Genomic DNA, 22810 nt, shown 5'->3' on the forward strand with positions numbered 1-22810 from the left:
TTTACTAAAAACATTATTCAACATTTTTATTTCAGGGTTTTCAGGTTTTGTTCAATATTTTTCTTTTGTTCCCTGGGTTCTAGACGTTCTGGAAGGAAGAGCAATGGCTTATCAACAAAGAACTAGACAAGTGTGCTACCTCCTCTTGTTTTCCCTCGCATTCTCATCAGTTTTTTCCACTGTCGGTAGTCACGGACATGGTCATTCTCATGGCGAACATGACGTAGAGCATGGAAAATCAAAATACTTCGCCTCTTCCAATGAAGAAGAATCAGAAAATTCTGAAGCTGGAAGTGGCCATGCCTCTAGTCCGCAATCTACCGGTGGCCCTGCCTCGTGGAATACATGGCTGGATGCGATAGGAGCAACGGTAGTGATCAGTGCTTGCCCGTTCTTCATCCTCTACTTGATTCCGATTCAAAGTGGAACAACTGCTCAAGATAGTGCACTGCTGAAGGGGCTGCTGGGCTTTGCCTCGGGTGGACTGCTGGGTGATGCACTGTTGCACCTGATTCCGCACGCCCAGATGGCCGGCGGCGGCGATGACGGACACTCGCATTCTCACTCGCACGGTCACTCGCATGGCGGTGGCGACAGCAGCAGTGAAGGTGGACACAGTCACGACAACTCCGTCGGCCTGTGGGTCCTCGGTGGTATGGTAGCTTTCTTAGTCGTCGAGCTGGTTGTACGGCAGCTGAGGGGAGAGGACGGGCACGGCCATTCTCATGGACCGGCACCACCTAAGGAAGCAAAGCCAACAGACGAGAAGAAAAAAGGTACAGGTGTTTACGAAGAGGTAGTCCGTAGATATTTTATGGATTTACATGAGCATCACTCATATGAAAGAAAGGGACCAAGGAACTGCAAGTTACGCTATATTGTCCACTAACACCACCAGTTACTTGACAATCCGCTCATGCGATAGCATTGCAAGTGCGCATCCAAGACGGGCTAGAGCTGATTGGCGGTTAGTTGTAGAACGTCGGTACCGTTGGTCAGTGCCGTGCAATGGTATCGCACGAGCTGATTGTCCAGCAACCGGTGGTGTTAGTGGACAGTATAGCGTAACTTGAAATTCCTCGGTCCTTTTTCTTTCCTTTAAATTCTTCCTTGGCTCTCCATCCAGGTCGTCATTCTTATTACGAGTACTTCTTCATTTTCCTTTTCTTTTCTTTTTAAATATACAGGGGCGTCGGAAGGAGTTTAACATCGGTGCGGCCAACGTGTGAGAGGGGGGTCCGGGGGTTATCCCCCGGTAAATGTTTTTGAAAATTGGGCCTACAGGCCATATTTTGTGTTACTTCTGCCCGTATATTAAAGAGGCTGATTCCCATCTATTAAAAAAAATCGAAAATTATTGGTGCAGCTTTGGCCGTACCGGTTCCAACGCCCCTGAGATATACGGTACTACTCGTGTGTTCGTGTGGTTTAGGGATTTGAAACACAAAAAGTCTGCACAAGCTGGTGGCAAGCAGCCCTCACTGTACCCACACATTTCACACATAAAACCTAGCACGTGCAGAAGCCTCAATACCTGAATATTCGTAAATTTGAGGTATTTGAAATGGGGGGGGGGGGGGGACCATGGCCAGTATAGTGACAGTCCATACAGGCAGGCATCAGGTGCTCTGTGTGCTGCAGGCAATGTTCTACCTCGCCAGTCAAATCGGTGCTGTCTTCACTCACCACCATGTGTTTACTGACATTTCCGTGACTAAAAAAAGATGCATTCCTAGTTTGCCACGTGGGCACTTCCTCTGGTTCCTCGAAATACCCCTTTTTGAGTACCCATTGGTGTAAACTGATCGGGTGCAGTCCGTTTTGTGATGCTGCTGAAGAACATGTTTCTTGATGCTTTTGCGAACATAGCGGCATGCCACGTGGCTATGGAGGCAGGGCTTTGGTGGACTCTGCGCCCTGTTGTTCAAGAGTCAAGAGTACATGGCCTGAAACAAGGACTACTTCAAGTAGAAGCAATATCACCCTGATAACAATATTTCTTGGTCTGATGTAAATATCAAAGGCTGACTGTGATGCTGCGCCTCAATGGGGTTTGAAGGGCTCTCACCAGAATTGAAATTGAACCATGGTGTTTTTCACGTCAAGTTGAAGTTAGAAATCCCGCGATGGAATTTTGAAACGTTTATCTACACTTCTTGAATTCTAACTCCCATCATCCTTTTCTTCAACATTTTTTTGCAGGAGGAAAGGACACTAAGGCAGCTGCACCTCAGCCGCAAGAAATCAAAGTCGCTGGCCTCCTCAACTTGGCGGCCGACTTTTTCCACAATTTCACGGACGGCCTTGCCATCGGAGCCTCCTTCCTTGTGAGCCGCCAAGTCGGCATGGTCACTACCGTCACAATTTTCCTGCATGAGGTGAGTGAGAGACCTATCAACAGCAATGTACACTCATACCTCGGTTATCCGGACCCCAAAGTTACAGGCACTTCGGCGTGGTCTACCGGGCACCCTTTGGTCGCGTTTCAGGGAAAATACAATTAGTCTGTTGTCACTTTTTTTTGGAAATCGTGACGTCATAAATTATGCCATATCTATGGCCTCTCCCCATCAAAATGTATGTGATTCGGAGTACGGACATGTCAAAGTTACGGGCAGTGTCCGATCCCGTACCGCCCGGATAAACGAGGTATGAGTGTATACCGTGCCGACCAGTGAAACCCGAGTATGGGCACAGTTTTTTTTTTGCGGCCCCGTGTCAAGCAGCCCCTGATACCTTGCAGCTCTGAAACCCGGCTCGGTTCGCACCTCCACGAGTAGAACTCATGGCGCAGCTCTCGAGCGAGTGGTCAGATGACTCAGATTTCACTGGTTGGCAATGCAGACATGCAGGCTTTGTGAGAGAGTCCAGGAACAAAAAATTTAGGGTTCACGGATTGGCATGCTAGCGTCGCCAGCTACATCATGCACGTGACAGGCGCGTGCATATACTTTACCACACAATCGGTCAGTGCTCAAATCGCATTTTCCCATCACTAGGGACCTTTCGCACCACGCGTACGGATACGAAACGAATGCTGATTCGTCACCTGGGTTCGAGGATTCGTCAGAGTCGCCGCGGAGAGCTCGTTTTCACGAATGAAAGCCTCTTCATTCGTGGCACGCCCCGAATCCGTCAGGTACACCTTTTTTTGCAAGGTACACATGTTTTGCCAGGTACACATTTTTTCCCTTGATTCCATGATCCATGCACGTGTGCGCGAACACACCCGTACGCCAAGGTACCGGCCGTATTCGTAGTTGCCATGCAGATTTGCATTACGACTTGCGAAACCTGAATTCTGTTTTCAACTAAACGATTACGAGACGAATCAAACTTTCGTTTCGCATTCGATTCGTAGCAAATGCGAAAGGTCCCTAATATCACTCACTTTCAACTCTACGGGATTCATTACGGTTGGCTCAAACTGCCTGAATTTTTGAATCCACACGCACGAAAGACGTTCCAAGACTTCCACCGTTCGTATTTTTTCAAACGAGTTCCGGGTTTTCCAGTAACTTTGGCCAAAGTTCGCCTAAAAAAACAGGGGGAGCCGTTGCGTTTCCGTAAAATATTGAACGGTAGAAGGATAGCCAAGGTCGAGAGCAAAACAACAAGCCATTATTTGTCAAAATCGAACAAGAAACAGCTCAGCGCATCTATTTTCTGTGCACGCGCGCGCGCGCGCGCGGGTACTTTGACCGACAAGGTGTCAGAATTTCTAAAGAAGAAGAATAACAAGAGCAGCAGCGCTCGGAACAGCCGTGCTGGATACTTCCAATCCGACACGATGGAGCGTGTTGGCTGTCGTGAGCTGCTGAAACGACCATGACATTTCTTTTTCTTTGTATACCCTACATATCTTGACGTGCCCTTGCTCAGTTTCGGCCTCTTTACAGGAAGAATATTTTCTTCCTTGGCATCAGCGTCCAAACAACAAGAAGAGCAACAGATCGAGATTTGCAGGGCAAACAAAGGATGCGTGCAGCTACATCTAGTCAGGTTCGATGCAGCTGCGCTTTGCCAGAACCTCAGCAGATAAGAAAAGACGACAGAGTGTCTCAGATGGAACTGGATCTTTCGCCAAGACCGCCACCGCTGCCATCATCAAGTCCAGGTCAGTCAGAAAAACCGAAGCAAAAATGCAAAGCCCGAGTGAAGTGAAGCCACTGAAGCCAAGGAAAAATTCAAAAAGTACGCTCTCCGGCTAGACTTCGAGTCGATATTTTTTTACTTCGATAGGCGCTGTCGCGGCCTGTAGCGCGCGTCTATAATCCAAAATGGAGGCGCACGTGACGGGTGCTTTTAGTGGCAAGCCGTGAACCCTAAAATTGCATGGAACGACTCTTTTGTTTCCTTTGCCCCATACTTGTCTACCGCTTTGTTGGCTACTTTCGATGTGGTGACTCATCGGAGGGTGATTATTCTGCTCTCTTGTCTTGTGGCAAGTTGTGGGCCACTGTTTTACTGTTTGGCGTACCTGTGATTCCTGGCAAATCTAAAGTGCATGTGAAACCTGGCTAAGCGACCAGCATCAAGTGACCGTAAAGGTGTATTTCTGTGTGTGTGTGTGTGTATGTGTATGTTTGTGTATGTGTGTGTATGTGTATGTTTGTGTGTGTGTATGTGTATGTGTATGTGTGTGTGTGTATGTGTATGTTTGTGTGTGTGTATGTGTGTGTGTATGTGTATGTTTGTGTATGTGTGTGTGTATGTGTATGTTTGTGTATGTGTATGTTTGTGTGTGTGTATGTGTATGTTTGTGTGTGTGTGTGTGTGTGTGTGTGTGTGTGTGTGTATGTGTATGTTTGTGTCTGTGTATGTATGTGTATGTATGTGTATGTGTATGTTTGTGTGTGTGTGTGTATGTATGTGTATGTATGTGTATGTGTGTGTCTGTGTGTGTATGTGTATGTTTGTGTGTTCACATGCACTGTGCCCTGTGTTGTCCAGATTCCTCACGAGATCGGCGACTTTGCCATCCTGGTGCAGTCCGGCTTCTCCAAGATGTCCGCCATGCTGCTGCAGCTGAGCACGGCCACGGGGGCGCTGCTCGGCTGCGTGTGCGGTCTCAGCGTGCACCACCTCGGTCAGTCCCTGACCGTCGGCATTCTCCCGTTCACCGCCGGCGGCTTTATCTACATTGCCACAACGTCCATCTTTCCTGAGCTGCTGCAGGAGAAGCGCCCGTTGCAGTCCGTGCTGCAGCTTCTCGCTATGTTTGTAGGTATAGCCAGCATGCTGCTCATCGGGATGTTTGAGTAGTAGCAACCTTCATTCTTTGTATGCATAGGACATTTTTATTCACTTTAACCTCTCACCCCGGTTTTCGACATCCTTCTCCTTGTGTGTGTGTGTTTGTGTGTGTGTGTTTGTGTGTGTGTGTGTGTGTGTCCTCTTTGTCTTTTTGTTCCTTTATATTTTTTATCCCGGGTTTACGTATTTAAAACTTTGAATATCTCTGGAGATCTATTCCACAGGAGGTATCTATCGCTGTCACATTGTACAAATTCTTTGTCCCAAGTATTTGACTACACATACTTGTACATGGCTCTGCTACTGTTAGTACCGGCAAGAGTATAATTTATTATAACCCCCCCCCCCCCCCCCCCCAAGAGTGTGCAACTCCTGATACCCTTTCTATGGGGTACACCGACGGCGGAAACTCACATCACATGGTGCAGTGTCCCAGTTGTACATTTCCAGCCCGTTTTTAGCGAGCAGCAGAGTAATAAAAAAAGCACTCTTACAGAAACTCACTGCGGGTATGCAAATCCCCAGCATGATCATGGCAGAAATTCGGATTGCGCGCACGCTATCCTTCGTGTGTACATAGTACGAACGTATCGGGGACACGTGATGTGAGTTTTCGCCTTCAGATACCCCATTATTATTGGCCATATGCAGAGTTGCATACTCTGGGGGCGGGGGGTATTATACTCTTGATACCGGGTGTGCAGCCTGTGATTGGGTGACAGGGCGTGGTGCCTGGATCCGCACAGTGCTTGGTACCAGTATGCTGCTGCAAAGTGGTATGTTTCTCATACAGTCAACTTCACTAATAACGACTGCGGATATAACGACAGGATTTCCATGCCCAGAGCAAAGTCCATTCTACAGTCAACTTCGCTTATAACGACTGCGGATATAACGACAATTCGCGAATACAGTCGTCCCTCTCTAATCCGGCACTTTATAATCCAGCACCCCCGATAAACCAGCACAATTTTCAGTAGCCAAAATGTCCTCTTCATGTACATTGCAGAAGTAAATCAGATTTGTTAATCCAGCACCCTCCCTAATCCAGCAGATTTTCGTGGCACAAATGGTGCCGGATTATAGAGGGACCACTGTGACGACATAATTTTCATGCCCGGAGCAAAGTCCCATCCAACTGTGACACATATAATGAGACTTCGGATATAACGACACTTCGCGAATAACGACACTTTTCTGATGCCCCGCCGAGTGTCGTTATAAGCGAAGTTGACTGTACCTGTATGCATATAATGAGACTTCGGGTATAACAACACTTCGTGAATAAGGACACTTTTCTGAATCCCGGCGGAGAATCGTTATAAGCAAAGTTGACTGTACTCTGCTTGCGGTTACAGGAATTGGAAAGCCTGCTCTTGCTTCTGGAGCGACCAACTGCATTCAATTCTATGACCACCTGGCCTGCCAGGCCGTTTATTTGGCACTGGCTGTGTTGGAGATCAAAGTGGCATGCACCTGTGGTTTTAGAGTCGACAGTTTGTGTTCTAGACTGTGGCCCGTGGGGTTTGCTTCACCAGGCTGTAAATCCATTGTACATTTAAATGCATGCATGATCAATGGTGGATGGGCAAGTAGTTACACGACATACCAAATCCAGTACATGTACATAATTGAATGGTCACATAGCAGTATATGTTTTACTTCGAGTATCGTATTTCCCCGATCATACTAAGTCTTGTAGTTGCACTTCCATTTTCAGGTCTGAGCCATGCTCGGTTGTGCTCGGTTACCGTTGAAAAAGATGCAGCTTCTATTCGGGAAAATGCGGTGCACGTTTTTATACTACCTGGGATATGACAGCACATGATTGCCATGACTGCAACAGCGACGATGCATGCAAGTGAAAGATTTTCTTGTGCTTTCAGAACAGAGCGAAACCCCCACTCGCACTGGCACAGCAAAATAAGACGCGCAGCCATAGCCACCACATGTGTTGATAGACACTGCGGCAGCATGAAAATGGAAGCCTGGAAATAAAGTGTATAGGCCAGTGACCACGACCAATGGAAATCAAGAATAATTCTTGCTGGTGAAGTCGAGACCAGGGCTTTCACGACACCCTGCAGGCCTGGTTGAGAATTGAGATCCACTGTACATGTACATACACACCATCAGAACCATCTCACGACACAAAATTAATATTTATTTAAAAAAAAGGTGATATCCTTCAGAAATTCCTCAAGTTGAGACTGCTCAAGGCTCATCAAAGTGAATAAATAGTTGTAGAAAAATATGATATGAAATATGTGTACTGGAAAGTACGGGATGTCAGTGATTCCTGTCCTACAACTACTGGAGTGGCAGCTGAAGAGGAACAAGCACAGCGCCTCACTAAGGCACAAGGATTACGGCTAGCTTATCATGGCACGGAGCGTCACAGTCACCAAGCCAAGACCAGGGTACGTCTACGGTGTAGAAGAAATTGGTTCACGTCAATCCTCTGAGCTCAGCCATACAGACTGCACTTCACGCACGGGACACTACTTGTTTGGAATTCTGCAATAGGTGCAACAGCTACTGCCACGCTGACAATACCAGCATCCACATATCCTGCACCCAAGTTGCTGGGCAGAGCTGGAGCGACTGCAATATGACGTGCTGCTCACCTTCACGGCACACCAGGGGATATCCTGTTTGTCAGCTAACGTGAAGCAGTGCTCACATTGTCATTGCTCGTTTGTGCAATCAACATGAGCTTCACAAGGGTCTGAGCTGAGCTGCCAATGTGATGGAATGCCACCACATACAAACTGCCTGTGGCTCTCGCTAATGTGTTTCTTTGACCAGCCGGCTGAAAACGGAGGATTCATTGGCCAGCAGCGCGTCAGGAGCTGCGAACTCCACAACCGAACCAGAGTCCATGACGAGAACGCGGTCGCTTTGGAGAATGGTTCCAATCCTGTTGCACCACACGGAACACACACGCACACACATACATGCGCGCGCGCGCACACACACACACACACACACACACACACACACACACACACACACACACCTTTGACCTTTGGCGCCCATCGCCGGAGGTGATGATAGCAATGCTACGGCAGAAGCCATAGCAACTTGTGCTGGGATTGCACCATTCAACAGCTTGCAAGGCTGAAGAATGGACCGTCACTATTCAGCCTGGTCTACACCATACAGCTATTTGAAGTGACTTTTTCTGGCCAGTGAATCCCTATTTTTGGGATTTTTTTGGTCTTTTTTCCCGCGCACATCACACCACATACTCCGGCATGCACTGGCTGTTGGTAACCACCCAGGAGAATGAAAGAAAAGTCAGAAAGAGTCTGAGAAAGAGAAGAAAGACATGTGTGACAATAATCGTCGGGAATCGAACCCGCAACCTATCGATTGGAAATTCTGCACATACCACTGCACCATAAGGGACACACACACACACACACACACACACACACACACACACCTTTGACCTTGACCTTTGACGCCCATCGCCGGAGGCGATGATAGCAATGCTACGGCAGAAGCCATAGCAACTTGTGCTGGGATTGCACCATTCAACAGCTTGCAAGGCTGAAGAATTGACCGTCACTATTCAGCCTGGTCTACACCATACAGCTATTTGAAGTGACTTTTTCTGGCCAGTGAATCCCTATTTTTGGTCTTTTTCTTTTTTTTCTTTCTTTTTTTTTTTTTTTTTTTTTTTTTTTTTCCCCACACACACATCACACCACATACTCCGGCATGACACACACACACACACACACACACACACACACACACACACACACACACACACACACGCACAGTGCTATCTAAACTAGCTGTGCATGCCAACAAATAATCAGAGCGCGTGCAAGTGTAGCACTGTAGAATGGCTAGTTCTAGCGGGTAAAACATTTTAGCGTTTTCTGAATCTGGACCACGATGAAATTATTTTAGCGATCCGAGTTTCTGAGAAAAGAAGATGACCAGTGCTGTAGTGGACATGCAAAATGTTGATTGGCGCGGCAAAACGTTAGCGAAAACACTCCTTTCGCTAAAATATCACCGGCGCTAAAATTAGCCGTTATATACCGGTACTACATGAACATTCAAGTACAGTGATGTTATTGATTATGTAAGTCCAGTGATGTATCATTTGACACATAAGGGGTCGTCCGTAAATACATGTATTTACTTAGAGACGTCTAAGAGGCGTTTCTTTCTTGACCCACCCACCACCCCCCCCCCCCCCTCCCAAAAATGCAGATAATACCACTCATAATAAACACCATACTATGCACATACCTGTATCTACAGTACAGTAGACACACCACTTATAACGAACTCGCATATAGCGAATTTTGTGATAATTATAGCGAACCCTTGTCCATGTCCCTATTCGAACCCATACAAAATTGACCCTTCATCGAACAGCTGTGTGTCCCTGTCTACTCTGCCGTGACGCGTGCAGTGCAGCGCAGTGTAGAGCGTCTCAACTGACTCCTACCTACTAAGTAACCTTGTACTAGTACTTGTAGATCTACCTGTACTAGTACTACATTCTTATCTAATACTGGTGCAGTCAACTTCGCTAATAACGACTGCGGATATAACGACAATTCGCAAATAACGACAGAATTTCCATGCCCAGAGCAAAGTCCCATCCCACTGTAATACATATAATGAGACTTCGGGTATAACGACACTTCGCGAATAAGGACACCTTTTTGATGCCCCGCCGAGTGTCGTTATAAGCCAAGTTGACTGTACATGTTATTGTAGCTATAGCAGTGCTACATGATGTGCATGACATTATTGTGTGATTGTACACGCGCGGTTATGGTATCAACACTATGCATGCACTCCGAAATGTATTTTTTAGAAACGCCTTGCACTTGCAGGGGAGCCCACCCACCAGAAACGCCTCTTGGACGTCTCCAAGTAAATACATGTATTTACGGACGGCCCCTAACACGTCTAGACCATGAGTACGACTGTATCAGCCAAAACTACAAATGACTATGTAGTAGCTACTCCCCCTTCTCTTGTTTTCCCTTGCTGGGAGATTGCAAGCAACCGTACAGGCACCCAATGCATCATGATGAGGGCAGGTTGTGGATCAACCTAGTACCTGCAGGGTGTACACAATGCCATACAAATTATACTTGACATTGTATGTCTATGTCAACAAATAGTCAACAGTGCAGTCACCGTGGTATCCTCAGCCTACTCAGTGTCAAAATTTAATGCTGGTTCAGTGGCCACATGTACGCTCATAACACTCATAACACGTCGCCTTCGCATCCGGGTGCCTAGTATTAGTCTAGAGCCACACAGATTTTTAGAGTGTCACTTCAGTCTGTAGACTTAGTGTAGTGTAGCCTAGAAGAAGTAACTGTTTACCATGGTTTACTGTTTTATGACTGCATGTACATCATGGTACATGTGCATACTGACAGACTCAGTTTCGCCCGCAAACTAGACACACGTCGTTGGCCAGCGACGCGACGCGACGTAGACACCATACATGTAGTCGACTGCAGACAGTACTATTACTAGGCGTGACCTGGTGACGGGTCGATACGAGTTTTGACTATTTTATGACTATGACTTATGAGTAGGACTGCCTAGCGCCTGTGGTGACCAGGTGACTCTCCACAACAACTAATTTACTTCACTACAGATACGCGTTACCGTAGGATTCTGAGGGTTTTTTTCTGACTATGTGCCGCCATAGGACCGGCCCGTGACAAGAAGTGTTCCAACGAGTGCTGAACGTTTTTAATAGTAATAAATATTCTGCCGGACCCGTTCTCTGGCCCGAACGTAAGAAGAAGCAATTCGACTTGGAGGAGGCGCGACTGCGTGCATTGCACGCTGGCGTCATAGCAATGTTGTGGTACGAGATTTTGGCGCTGGATTACCTTCGGTCCGAGCTTCGACGACGCATGGCCGATGTTGTGGACGATGCAATGGATCAGCTGATCGACTCGGGTGTTTTCAGTACACGGGACGGCGAGTACGTAAAAATCACCACAGGCAGTTCAGTTGATGCAACGGAGAGAGCTGACGAGTTGCTCAGATACTTGATCAACGTCGACAGGGAGGTCGAAGATGGAGTGTTCAAGACGTTCTGCAGAATTCTCCGCGACCGTTTCGCCATGGTTGACCTGGGGAACAGGCTCGAGCTGGCAGCGCAGGAGTGCGAGAAGCAAAAGACGATCGGAGATGAGCGCGACTGCGGGATTGTGCGTTCCATGGAATGCATTGCGCAGACTGTGGAGCGCTTGGTGTCCGAAAATATTATGCAGATGGCCAGGCAGTCCCTGGTCCGGGCCAGTGGGAATCGACCGCTTGCAGACTTACTCGTAGCACTGATGAAGTACCTGAGCGGTGTCAACAGGCACCTGTGTAATACGGTGCAGGAGGAACACGACTTGTCCTGTTTAACTCCGGACGTCCGTGAATGCTTTGTGCCGTTGCAGGCAGTGAGTGAGAGAGACGCCCAGCGGATGACGTTCCAGCACAATCGCAGAGATGGACAGCAGCAAAAGAGTCGCGGTGCTGGCCACCGTCGGGGTAGAGGTGACAGTGCAATAGCAGGCCGAGAGTTTGTTCTCAAAGATGCTGTACAGTTGCTTACCAGTGTGGACGGCAAGCCGAACAGAGCAGAGAGGAGCCATGTAGTATGTGCTGCCGGTAACACACAAGCAGCAGTGGCAGCGGCAGCGAGCTGTATAGAGATGGAGACGAGCTGCATCGTGATTGGTGGGGCAGGCCAGGGCAAAACGACCGTGTGCAAGCGCGTGATCGCAGACGTGATGCACGCCACCTCTGGACCTCTGATCCAGTTCAAGTACGTCTTTTACATCCCGTGCCGTAATGTGGATCGTGTGCAAACCAGCGACTGGAGTGAGCTACTTGGTTTGGATGCGGACGCACTGCACCTAAGCGGTGAAGAGAAGCAGGTCGTGATGCAGCACCTGCAAGACCATTCCGAGGAGGTGCTGGTGCTCTTGGATGGCATTGATGAGGCTGGGAACGAAGGGCTGCGGCAGCAATCCGCAGCACACGCGCTATTGGAGCGTTGGCGTGACGGCCGCTCCAGGAGTTTGCTGATGAATACCACCGTTGTGACCACCAGTCGACCATGCCATGGTGCGTACGACCTTGTTCCCGTGTGCAAGCAACGCTATCGCTTACGGGGGTTCACCGAATCACAGCTCAGCAGCTTCTGCCTCCAGCATCTCGGCGACGAGGAGGGTCGGCTGTGCATAGAGGAACTTTCCAAGCCAACCAATCACCTGCTGAAGGAAGCCATTCGAGGAACGCCACTCCTGTGTGCCCTGCTGTGCCAGCAGTATGGGTATACACGACGCATACCGACCAGCATCACCTTGTTCTACAACACGTTCACACGCTCCATGGTGGCCAAGCTGGAAGGACGTCAGGGTGCCAAGTTTGGCAACGTGCGCCTTGCTCGTGACGTCACCAGTCACTTGTGCGGCGGCCGGCAATTTAAGAAACACGAACTGATCACCATCGATACTGCCATCCGCTATCTCCTGGAGGATGCTGTCAGCATGGAGGAGGACACTGAGTCGGAGTGTGACCCGAATGCAGTGAATGTTATCCGCGCGCTGCGCAATCTCTACACGCTTTGCCTGAGTGGCATGCACAGAGGCGAGGCAACGTTTCAGCAGACTGAAACTTCCGAACTGGAAAGGCTATACCTGTGCAAGCAAGACTTGTCCATTTGTCAGCGCCTTGGCCTGATTGTGGTCCAGGCAGGGCATAAACACTTTCCAGGTATTCCACGCTTTTCCCTGACTCACTTGACGGTGCAGGAGTGGTGTGCGTCGCGAGCAGTAGTGTCATCAACCGACTGTGTTGCTGCCGTCCACGAAAGCGCCAGCGCCGTAGGCATAGACGAAAGCCGCCATGTCTTCTGGCGATTCGTCTTCGGTGAGCTGCACCCTAAACACCTGTGCCCTGCCCTGCAGGCGATCAAGTCGACTGCAGCCAGCACTGGCGACCCAGTGAGCAAGAAGACGACCTTGTTCATGATGCGCACGCTGCTGGAGAACCAGCTCTCTCTCCAGACTGATGTCACTGTCCCTGGTGATAACGCCACGCACACCGGCACAGTTGGTCTGGATATGTACACGGCAGCCGCCAACCAGCTTTCAGAAAGCAACGGCATTAACGTGACTGGGCTGCACCTGGACACTGCCGACGTAATGGCGATACGCACTGTCTTGCTTCTTGTTGACAGCGTGCAGCTGCTGGACGCTTACGGCTGCAACCTCTCCGAGGAACATATCATTCTGCTTTCCACTGTGCTTCACAAATCCATCGAAGTGAATCTTGGTGACAACCGACTCAGCGGTGCATCGCTGGAGATAATTTCAACGGTGTTGGCCACAGCTACTCAGAGTCACCTGAAAAACTTGCAACTGGGTGGTATGCCTCTGACGCACCGTGAACAGGATTACAAATCCATTGTGAGGTGTATGGAGCTTCCTGGACTAGCAGATTTCTATTTTAGTGGTCCACCCGACAGCAGCATGGCGTTGTCCAACGACGGGCTGGCAACGCTTGCCGAGATGATGCAACCCTCTCAACATCTGGTCTTTCTTTCCTTTTCTTCCTGCGGGCTGACGACTGGCTGTGGCTCTCACTTGGCTCTTCTTGCCAGCAAACTGCCATGTCTCGAACGCCTGATGCTGATTGGCAACTCATTGTCCAATGACGATGCTGTTTGCATTCTGGATGCTCTGCACTCCAGCGTACACCTGAAGGTCCTTTGCCTTGACAACAATGACCTGGATGACGCACTGGCCCCCGGAATCACTGAGTTCACCCGACACGGTGCGGACTGTCTTATCACCATTCGAGGGACCAAAATCACAGTCAACCTCCTGGAAGAAGTGGTCCGTTCTGGTCATTGTAAACACACTTCTATCAGTATTGGCACGCACTATACGCTTGGCACGTCAGTCATAGCGCGATCTGTTCAACAAATTTTGTCGAGCCATGGTGGCGACCTAAATAGCAAACTAAACGACGGCATGATGGCATCACTCGGCCAGCAACTCGCCGAGGACGACACCCTGTTCAACGTTGACCTGGCCGGGTGCCAGATTACAGATAATGGAGCAACAGCGCTCGCAAGGTGTGGACTCGCTAGCAACACTTCGCTGCGGATTCTCGACTTCCGATGCAACAAGCTACGGGCGTCTGGTGCAGCTGCTATACTGGAAGCTGTGGCATCGAGACATTCCGCTATTGTCGGAGTGGGCTTCGAGACCAACCCAGTGTTCGAGGGCATCGACAGGAATGATGAGCAATATCAACGTCTCTTGAAGAGCCTGAAAGCCTGCAAGAAGCTACAGTTTGTATCATTCAACCATACTGGCATAAGTGACGAAATTGGCATCGACATTGCTCACTGTGTTGCACAACTGCCGGGAATCGTTGGCTTGGGCTTGGCCTACAACAACATCAGCGACGGAACGGCGCGGGCATTCGCCGAAATGGGCGCAGCGGACAGCAGTAGCAGCTTGCAGCGCTTGCTGCTTGTGCAGAACAAGATCAGCGACGACGGCATCCGCTACTTCCTGCAGTCGCCGAGCATCATGGCCATGGATAGAATTGACTTGTGCGGAAACCCATGCTCGGTGAGCTTGCTTCAACCGCCGCTGTTCAACACGGACGCATGCTACGCAATCGAAGATCTCCTCGCCATGATATCAGACAATCAGAGTGAGCCGCTACCACCAGTGGTGCTGTAGAGCTGGTTCTCTCTTCTTTCTTTTTTTATCGGTTCTTTTTACTGGATTTTGGTAATTCCTTTATCACGCTTGGTTTCGGCATCCTGTATCACAATTTGTGGTTTTCCCAAATAAAGGTACTTACTGCTAGTAGTAGTAGAGCTGGATAAGCCGGCACAGCAGTCACGGATGGGAGTCCGAATCCGTACCAATTTCCGAGTACCTCTATCACTCTGCCTTTTTTTTCTTTTTTTTGGCCAAACATTGCCCCTGAAATGCTGAATTGATGTCAACGAACAGTCAACAGTGCAGTGGTATCCTCAGGCCAGGCTCAGTATCAAAATTCTGGTGCCATGGCCACTGTGACCATGGTGACATGTAGAGCCACAAAATGACTATGTCATTTCACTCTTCAGAGTTCAATCTGTAGTGTACGAGTTTTATGACTGCATGATGTGCATACACTACAGTACACTGTAGTACACTGTAGTACACTAGTCATGTACTCTGTACTAGACTGTAGTGACAGTTTCGCCCGCAGGCGCATGCGCAGCCACACGCCAGCAAGCCTGATATTATAAATAAATTAATATTTTACAGCTCATGAAGTAGACTGCAGCGCGAGTGCAGGCTGTGAAGTGTGAGGCGTGACGGCTAGGCCTCCGCGGAATATGCTCGTATTTTTACCGATAATTCCTTTGAGCATTGCTCAAAATTTCGACCGATTATTCCCGTAATTCCACCAATAATTCTCACAATAATGCTTTTTTCAAATACCGTACCGCGAACGGGTTTTTTGCCACTTGTACGGGCAAAAAAATCACGGTTCGCGTGAAACTCGGCTGGAACCTTTTTTTTCTTTCTTTTTTGAAATACCGGGCAGGATCACAAGCTTTTTGGTACAAATCAGGGTTTTATAAATGGAAAAAATTGAAAAAAGGGGGGCATTGCTAAAATTTTACCGATTATTCCACAAAAATTGCCAATAATTCCCGTTTTAAAAATCACACCGATAATTCCCGAAATTATGCCGGCACATTCCGCGGAGGCCTAGTGACGGCCGTGTCATACGAGTTTTTGACTATGCAGGCCCGTCGCACCGACTTTGGAGGTGGGGCGGCCATGGAAGGGGGTCAGGGTCCTCCCCCAGGAAAAAAATTTCAAAAATTGAATTGCAAGCATTTCCGGGTATTTGGTGCCATTTCAGTGTACCGTAACTACAATGAAAGTCTTTTTCATTCTGCAACAAACGAAGAAGACGCTACGATCGGGGACAAACATTACCCTCCCCCGGGAAAAAATTCAAAAATTGAAGTCTGCAAGCACTTCCAGGCATTTGGTGCCATTTCAGTGTAACTGAAATGAAAGACTTTTTTCTGCAACAAACCACGATCGGGGACAAGGATTTGTCACGTTTGCGCTAAGGCCACCCTTTCTTTTTTCGTTGTTTAACGTCCGCGCCCGCGTACTTTTTGCCTCCGACCGGAAAAAAACCAAGAAAGTAGTAGTACCAATAATATGCGAAGTTGTAAATACATGATTGTGTAGTTTCACAGTGTGCCGATCATGACCTTAAACTTATAATCTTGCCTCCCGGGCATGCCTTTGTCTTCTGTTCTTTTTCTTTTTTTGTTGGCTTTTAAATATCGTACGGTGTGTGTCCTAGTAAAAATCCAGATGTAATGAATTCATGACATGCTAACTCCATGCTATGTACCTGTTTTGTTGGATTCATCAGGCATGTGCTCCAATGTACCATCAAAGAGTGTTGTTCTATGCCTGCAAGTGCCGTTAGACCCAGAAATATTGTATATATCACATGCTTTAGGGAGCATCTCATAAGTTCGCATTTATTTTGTAAACGTAACGCATTTCGAATAGACTTTACCCCCCTACCTCCCCCCTCTATTCGAAAGTCTTATCGCACATTTTCTGTGTTTATCTACTGTACACGTCCATGCCCCATACTATGGTATGCTTATGTAGATGATTATACATGTACATGAACATGTACTTGAACTTGAAGATATGGATGTGAATGTTTTGCTAGACCGGTCGTGAATGGCATACATTAGTACCGCATCTACTGAGTACAAGTACAATCAATGACATGTACATGCACATAAACATAGTTCCTCCACAACAACTGTACTGCTGTAAACGCTGGCCAGGCACATGTACATGGTTTCAACAGGCTGGTGTGACATTTGACACCTCTGAGTAGCCTGCATGCATGCAGTGCAAGGGTTAGCTGATCTGCAAACACAGGTAGATCTCCACCTAAACACACTCATTTGCTGCAGGGATCTAGCACGGTAGTAGATTGTACAGTTCCAGAAAATGTGCGAACAGTCATTTTTCTATTCGAAAAGGGCGCTACCCCCCTACCCCCGTTTCGAAATGCGTTACGTTTAGAAACAAAATGCGAACTTATGAGATGCTCCCTTACTGGTCAAAATGTTTGATTGGGGTTTCCAGTTTTTGGAATGGGCTTTTTTTTTTCGCCCTCCCGCGTACCTTTTCGCGAAAAAAAGGACGTTAAACAATGAATTAGCAAAGGGTGGCCTAAGCTGCGATCATTGTGCTTTGCTCCAAAAAAACAAAAAAAAAACCGCCAAAAAAGTGGGGCGGCCTCAGCTGCCCCGCCCCGGCTGTGACGCCTTGCTATGAGTATGACTCCCTGCGCTGAATAATGACTGACTACACTACAGCTATGCATACATTGTAGATCATGGTAGATCTACGAGTCGTATCGATTCTGAGTTTTTTTCTGACTATGTGCCGACCTGCGGCCGGGACAAGAACTGTTCCAACGAGTGCTGCACTGACCGTTTTTCTACTACTAGTAACTACTAGTACTAGTAAGGCCAAACTAAAGAAGGTGTGTGGTTCGACTAACATGGACATTTTTTTTACGGGCGGGCGGGCGGATTTTTTTTTTTAAATATATTTTTTAGTACATGTAAATACACTGTACTGCCTTTAGACACCCAGTACATCGGCATTATTACGCAGTGTTATGCCATACATGTTGTATAAAGGGATCACTGGCTAATACTTTGAAACATTGTGTAGCTCTGGAACGAGAAGAGAATAACTTCAAGCGGTGACTCTGACTGTCCAAATCATCAAGCAAATGAAGAACGATGCGAGTTGAAAGTAAGTTCGGGAACTACTTCGAAGTACAAATTGTACAATGTACCGGTACATGTATTGCTAGTTTGGTGTCGGCGTGCACGAATACATGGGCTTTTTCCATCGACGCTTCCTGTGCGGCTTGCACACATGGAGCAGCAACCGGTACAGGTGAAATATCGTTCCCAATACACGAGGAAAGTGCAATCTCGTCTGTCCTTCATCCCAAAACAGAAGGCCGTCCTTAATCTGGAACGAGGCAATCACTCTCAACCGGACGGTCACTTCAAAATAAGTCTCGCCAGTCTGCCGGTGGTCGTATCGAGTAGACTCTACTACCAGCACAAGGCAGCAGTCGTACCACTCACTGCACTGCACTGCAGTACAACTACAAGTCAAGTCCAAAAGGAGCCGCCTGCGTCCGCAGACTCACGCTGCACAGCACGTAGACGTGGACGTGTTCTACGTCAGTCACACGACAGCCCGCCGAAAAAAAGTTACGGTCGGGCTGAAAAATGTACGGTCGGTCGGGTGAGTCGAACCACAGACCTTCTTCAGTGTGGCCTAATTATTATTATTCTGCCGGACCCGGCAAGTGTTGGTGGGAGGTGCGTTCTCTGGCCCGAACGCAAAGAAGAAGCGATTCGACTTGGAAGAGAAGCGACTGTGTACGTTGCGCGCTGGCGTCATAGCAATGTTGTGGTACGAGATTTTGGCACTGGATTACCTTCGCTCCGAGCTTCGAGAACGCTTGGCCGATGTTGTGGACGAAGCAATGGATCAGCTGATCGACTCGGGTGTTTTCAGTGCACTGGACAGCGAGCACGTAAAAATCACAACAGGCAGTTCAGTTCCCGCAACGGAGAGAGCTGACGAGTTGCTCAGATACTTGATCAACGTCGACAGGAAGGTCGAAGATGGAGTGTTCAAGACGTTCTGCAGAATTCTCCGCGACCATTTCGCCATGGTTGACCTGGGGAACAGGCTGGAGCTGGCAGCGCAGGAGTGCGAGAAGCAAAAGACGATCGGAGATGAGCGCGACTGCGGGATTGTGCGTTCCATGGAAAGTATTCCACAGACTTTGGAGCGCTTGGTGTCCGAAAATATTATGCAGATGGCCAGGCAGTCCCTGGTCCGGGCCAGTGGGAATCGACCGCTTGCAGACTTACTCGTAGCACTGATGAAGTACCTGAGCGGTGTCAACAGGCACCTGTGTAATACGGTGCAGGAGGAACACGACTTGTCCTGTTTAACTCCGGACGTCCGTGAATGCTTTGTGCCGTTGCAGGCAGTGAGTGAGAGAGACGCCCAGCGGATGACGTTCCAGCACAATCGCAGAGATGGACAGCAGCAAAAGAGTCGCGGTGCTGGCCACCGTCGGGGTAGAGGTGACAGTGCAATAGCAGGCCGAGAGTTTGTTCTCAAAGATGCTGTACAGTTGCTTACCAGTGTGGACGGCAAGCCGAACAGAGCAGAGAGGAGCCATGTAGCATGTGCTGACGGTAACACACAAGCAGCAGTGGCAGCGGCAGCGAGCTGTATAGAGATGGAGACGAGCTGCATCGTGATTGGTGGGGCAGGCCAGGGCAAAACGACCGTGTGCAAGCGCGTGATCGCAGACGTGCTGCACGCCACCTCTGGACCTCTGATCCAGTTCAAGTACGTCTTTTACATCCCGTGCCGCAATGTGGATCGTGTGCAAACCAGCGACTGGAGTGAGCTACTTGGTTTGGATGCGGACGCACTGCACCTAAGCGGTGAAGAGAAACAGGCCGTGATGCAGCACCTGCAAGACCATTCTGAGGAGGTGCTGGTGCTCTTGGATGGCATTGATGAGGCTGGGAACGAAGGGCTGCGGCAGCAATCCGCAGCACACGCGCTGTTGGAGCGTTGGCGTGACGGCCGCTCCAGGAGTTTGCTGATGAATACCACCGTTGTGACCACCAGTCGACCATGCCATGGTGCGTACGACCTTGTTCCCGTGTGCACGCTACGGTATCGCCTACGGGGGTTCACCGAATCACAGCTCAGCAGCTTCTGCCTCCAGCATCTCGGCGACGAGGAGGGTCGGCTGTGCATAGAGGAACTTTCCCAGCCAACCAACCACCTGCTGAAGGAAGCCATTCGAGGAACGCCACTCCTGTGTGCCCTGCTGTGCCAGCAGTATGGGTATACACGACGCATACCGACCAGCATCACCTTGTTCTACAACACGTTCACACGCTCCATGGTGGCCAAGCTGGAAGGGTGCCAGGGTGCCAAGTTTGGCAACGTGCGCCTTGCTCGTGACGTCTCCAGTCACTTGTGAGGCGGCCGGCAATTTAAGAAACACGAACTGATCACCATCGATACTGCCATCCGCTATCTCCTGGAGGATGCTATCAGTATGGAGGAGGACACAGAGTCGGAGTGTGACCCGGATGCAGTGAATGTTATCCGCGCGCTGCGCAATCTCTACACGCTTTGCCTAAGTGGCATTCACAGAGGCGAGGCAACGTTTCAGAAGACTGAAACTTCCGAACTGGAAAGGCTATACTTGTGCAAGCAAGACTTGTCCATTTGTCAGCGCCTTGGCCTGATTGTGGTCCAGGCAGGGCATGGCCACTTTCCAGGTATTCCACGCTTTTCCCTGACCCACTTGACCGTGCAGGAGTGGTGTGCGTCACGAGCAGTAGTGTCATCAACCGACTGTGTTGCTGCCGTCCACGAAAGCGCCAGCGCCGTAGGCATTGACGAAAGCCGACATGTCTTCTGGCGATTCATCTTCGGTGAGCTGGACCCTAAACACCTGTGCCCTGCCCTGCAGGCGATCAAGTCCACTGCAGCCAGCACTGGTGAGCTGCCGAGGAGCAAGAAGACGACCTTGTTCATGATGCGAGCGCTGCTGGAGAACCAGCTCTCCCTTCAGACTGACATCACAGTCCCTGGCGATAAAGCCACGCACACCGGTACAGTTGGCCTGGATATGTACAAGGCAGCCGCCAACCAGCTTTCAGAAAACGACAGCATTGACGTAAATGCACTGCACCTGGATACTGCCGACGTAATGGCGATACGCAATGTCTTGCTTCTTGTTGACAGCGTGCAGCTGCTGAAAGCTGCTGGCTGCAACCTCTCCGAGGAACATATCATTCTGCTTTCCACTGTGCTTCACAAATCCATCGAAGTGGATCTTGGTGACAACCGACTCAGCGGTGCATCGCTGGAGATAATTTCAACGGAGTTGTCCACTGTAACTCAGAGTCACCTGAAAAAGTTGCGACTGAATGGTGTGTCTCTGACGCACCGTGAACAGGATTACAAATCCATTGTGAGGTGTATGGAGCCTCCTGGACTAGCGGAATTCTCCTTCGGAGGTCATCCCGACAGCAGCATGGCGTTGTCTAATGACGGGCTGGCATCGCTTGCCGACATGATGCCACCCTCTCAACCCTCTCTGGTTGCTCTGGACTTTGGTTACTGTGAGCTGACGACTGGCTGTGGCTCTCACTTGGCCCTTCTTGTGAGCAAACTGCCATGTCTCGAATACCTGGTGCTGAATAGCAACTCATTGTCCAATGACGATGTTGTTCCCCTTCTGGATGCTCTGCGCTCCAAAGTAAGCCTGCAATGGCTTAGCCTTGACAACAATGAACTGGATGACGCGCTGGCCCCTGGAATCACAGAGTTCAGCCGAGCTCGACATGGTCCGGTCTGTTGGATTTTGTTGCGAGGCACCAAAATCACAGCCAACCTCCTTGGAGAAGTGACCCGCTCCGGTCATTGTGAACACATTCAAATCGACATTGGCACGCACTATACGTTTGGCACGTCAGTCATAGCGCGATCTGTTCAAGAAATTTTGTCGAGCCATGGTGGCGACCTAAATTTCAAACTTAACGACGGCATGATGCCATCACTCGGCCAGCAACTCGCCGAGGACGACACCCTGTTCACCGTTGAACTGGCCTGTTGCCAGATTACAGACAATGGAGCAACAGCGCTCGCAAGGTGTGGACTCGCTAGCAACACTTGGCTGCGGTTTCTCAACTTCCGAGACAACAAGCTACGGGTGTCTGGTGCAGCTGCTATACTGGAAGCTGTGGCATCGAGACATTCCGCTATTGTCGGAGTGAGCTTTAAGGAAAACCCAGTGTTCGAGGGCATCGACAGGAATGATGAGCAATATCAACATCTCTTGAAGAGCCTGAAAGCTTGCACAAAGCTACTCTTTGTATCCTTCGCCCAAACTGGCATAAGTGACGAAATTGGCATCGACATTGCTCACTGCATTGCACAACTACCGGGCATCCTTGGCGTGGACTTTGACCACAACAACATAAGCGACGGAACAGCACGGGCATTCGCCGAAGCGGGCACAGAGGACAGCAGCAGCAGCTTGCAGCGCTTGCAGTTCGTGCAGAACAAGATCAGCGACTACGGCATCCGCTACTTCCTGCAGTCGCCGAGCATCATGGCCATGGATAGAATCGACTTGTGGGGAAACCCGTGCTCGGTGAGCTTGCTTCAACCGCCGCTGTTGAATACGGACGCATGGTACGGAATCGAAGATCTCCTCGCCATGATATCAGACTATCAGTGAGCCGCTACCACCAGTGGTCATGGTGGTACTGTAGAGCTGGTCCTCTCTTCTTTCTTTTTTTTCATCGGTTCTTTTTACTGGATTTTGGTAATTCTAT

At 49.2% G+C, this 22810-nt stretch overlaps 2 protein-coding genes across 3 annotated transcripts in view; one reads left to right on the forward strand and one right to left on the reverse strand.

Moving 5' to 3' along the window:
* Positions 1–30: 30 nt before the first annotated feature.
* On the forward strand, positions 31–5540 carry LOC135823153 (zinc transporter zipt-7.2-like). The gene is made up of 3 exons (XM_065335993.1): positions 31–776; positions 2203–2378; positions 4954–5540. The coding sequence occupies exons 1-3, from the start codon at positions 104–106 to the stop codon at positions 5263–5265; spliced, it is 1161 nt and encodes a 386-aa protein (XP_065192065.1). The 5' UTR covers positions 31–103; the 3' UTR covers positions 5266–5540.
* A 1640-nt stretch (positions 5541–7180) lies between these two features.
* Positions 7181–22810, reverse strand: part of LOC135823154 (ATP-binding cassette sub-family C member 10-like) — a 54812-nt gene continuing 39182 nt past the window's right edge. For both annotated transcript variants that reach the window (XM_065335994.1, XM_065335995.1), the window contains exon 31: positions 7181–8176. In XM_065335994.1, the coding sequence (XP_065192066.1) occupies positions 8044–8176 (133 nt within the window). In that variant the 3' untranslated portion in view covers positions 7181–8043. The remainder of the gene's footprint in view (positions 8177–22810) is intronic.

This window comes from Sycon ciliatum, chromosome 8 (assembly GCF_964019385.1).
Source record: "Sycon ciliatum chromosome 8, ocSycCili1.1, whole genome shotgun sequence".
In the NCBI taxonomy this organism is placed as follows: Eukaryota; Metazoa; Porifera; class Calcarea; order Leucosolenida; family Sycettidae; genus Sycon; species Sycon ciliatum.

Bases quoted from the DNA above. Each gene is read 5' to 3' on its own strand.
- LOC135823153 (XM_065335993.1), top strand. From the start codon at position 104: ATGGCTTATCAACAAAGAACTAGACAAGTGTGCTACCTCCTCTTGTTT. The intron at 777-2,202 runs GTACAGGTGTTT...ATTTTTTTGCAG, and splicing joins AACAGACGAGAAGAAAAAAG to GAGGAAAGGACACTAAGGCA. The intron at 2,379-4,953 runs GTGAGTGAGAGA...TGTGTTGTCCAG, and splicing joins TCACAATTTTCCTGCATGAG to ATTCCTCACGAGATCGGCGA.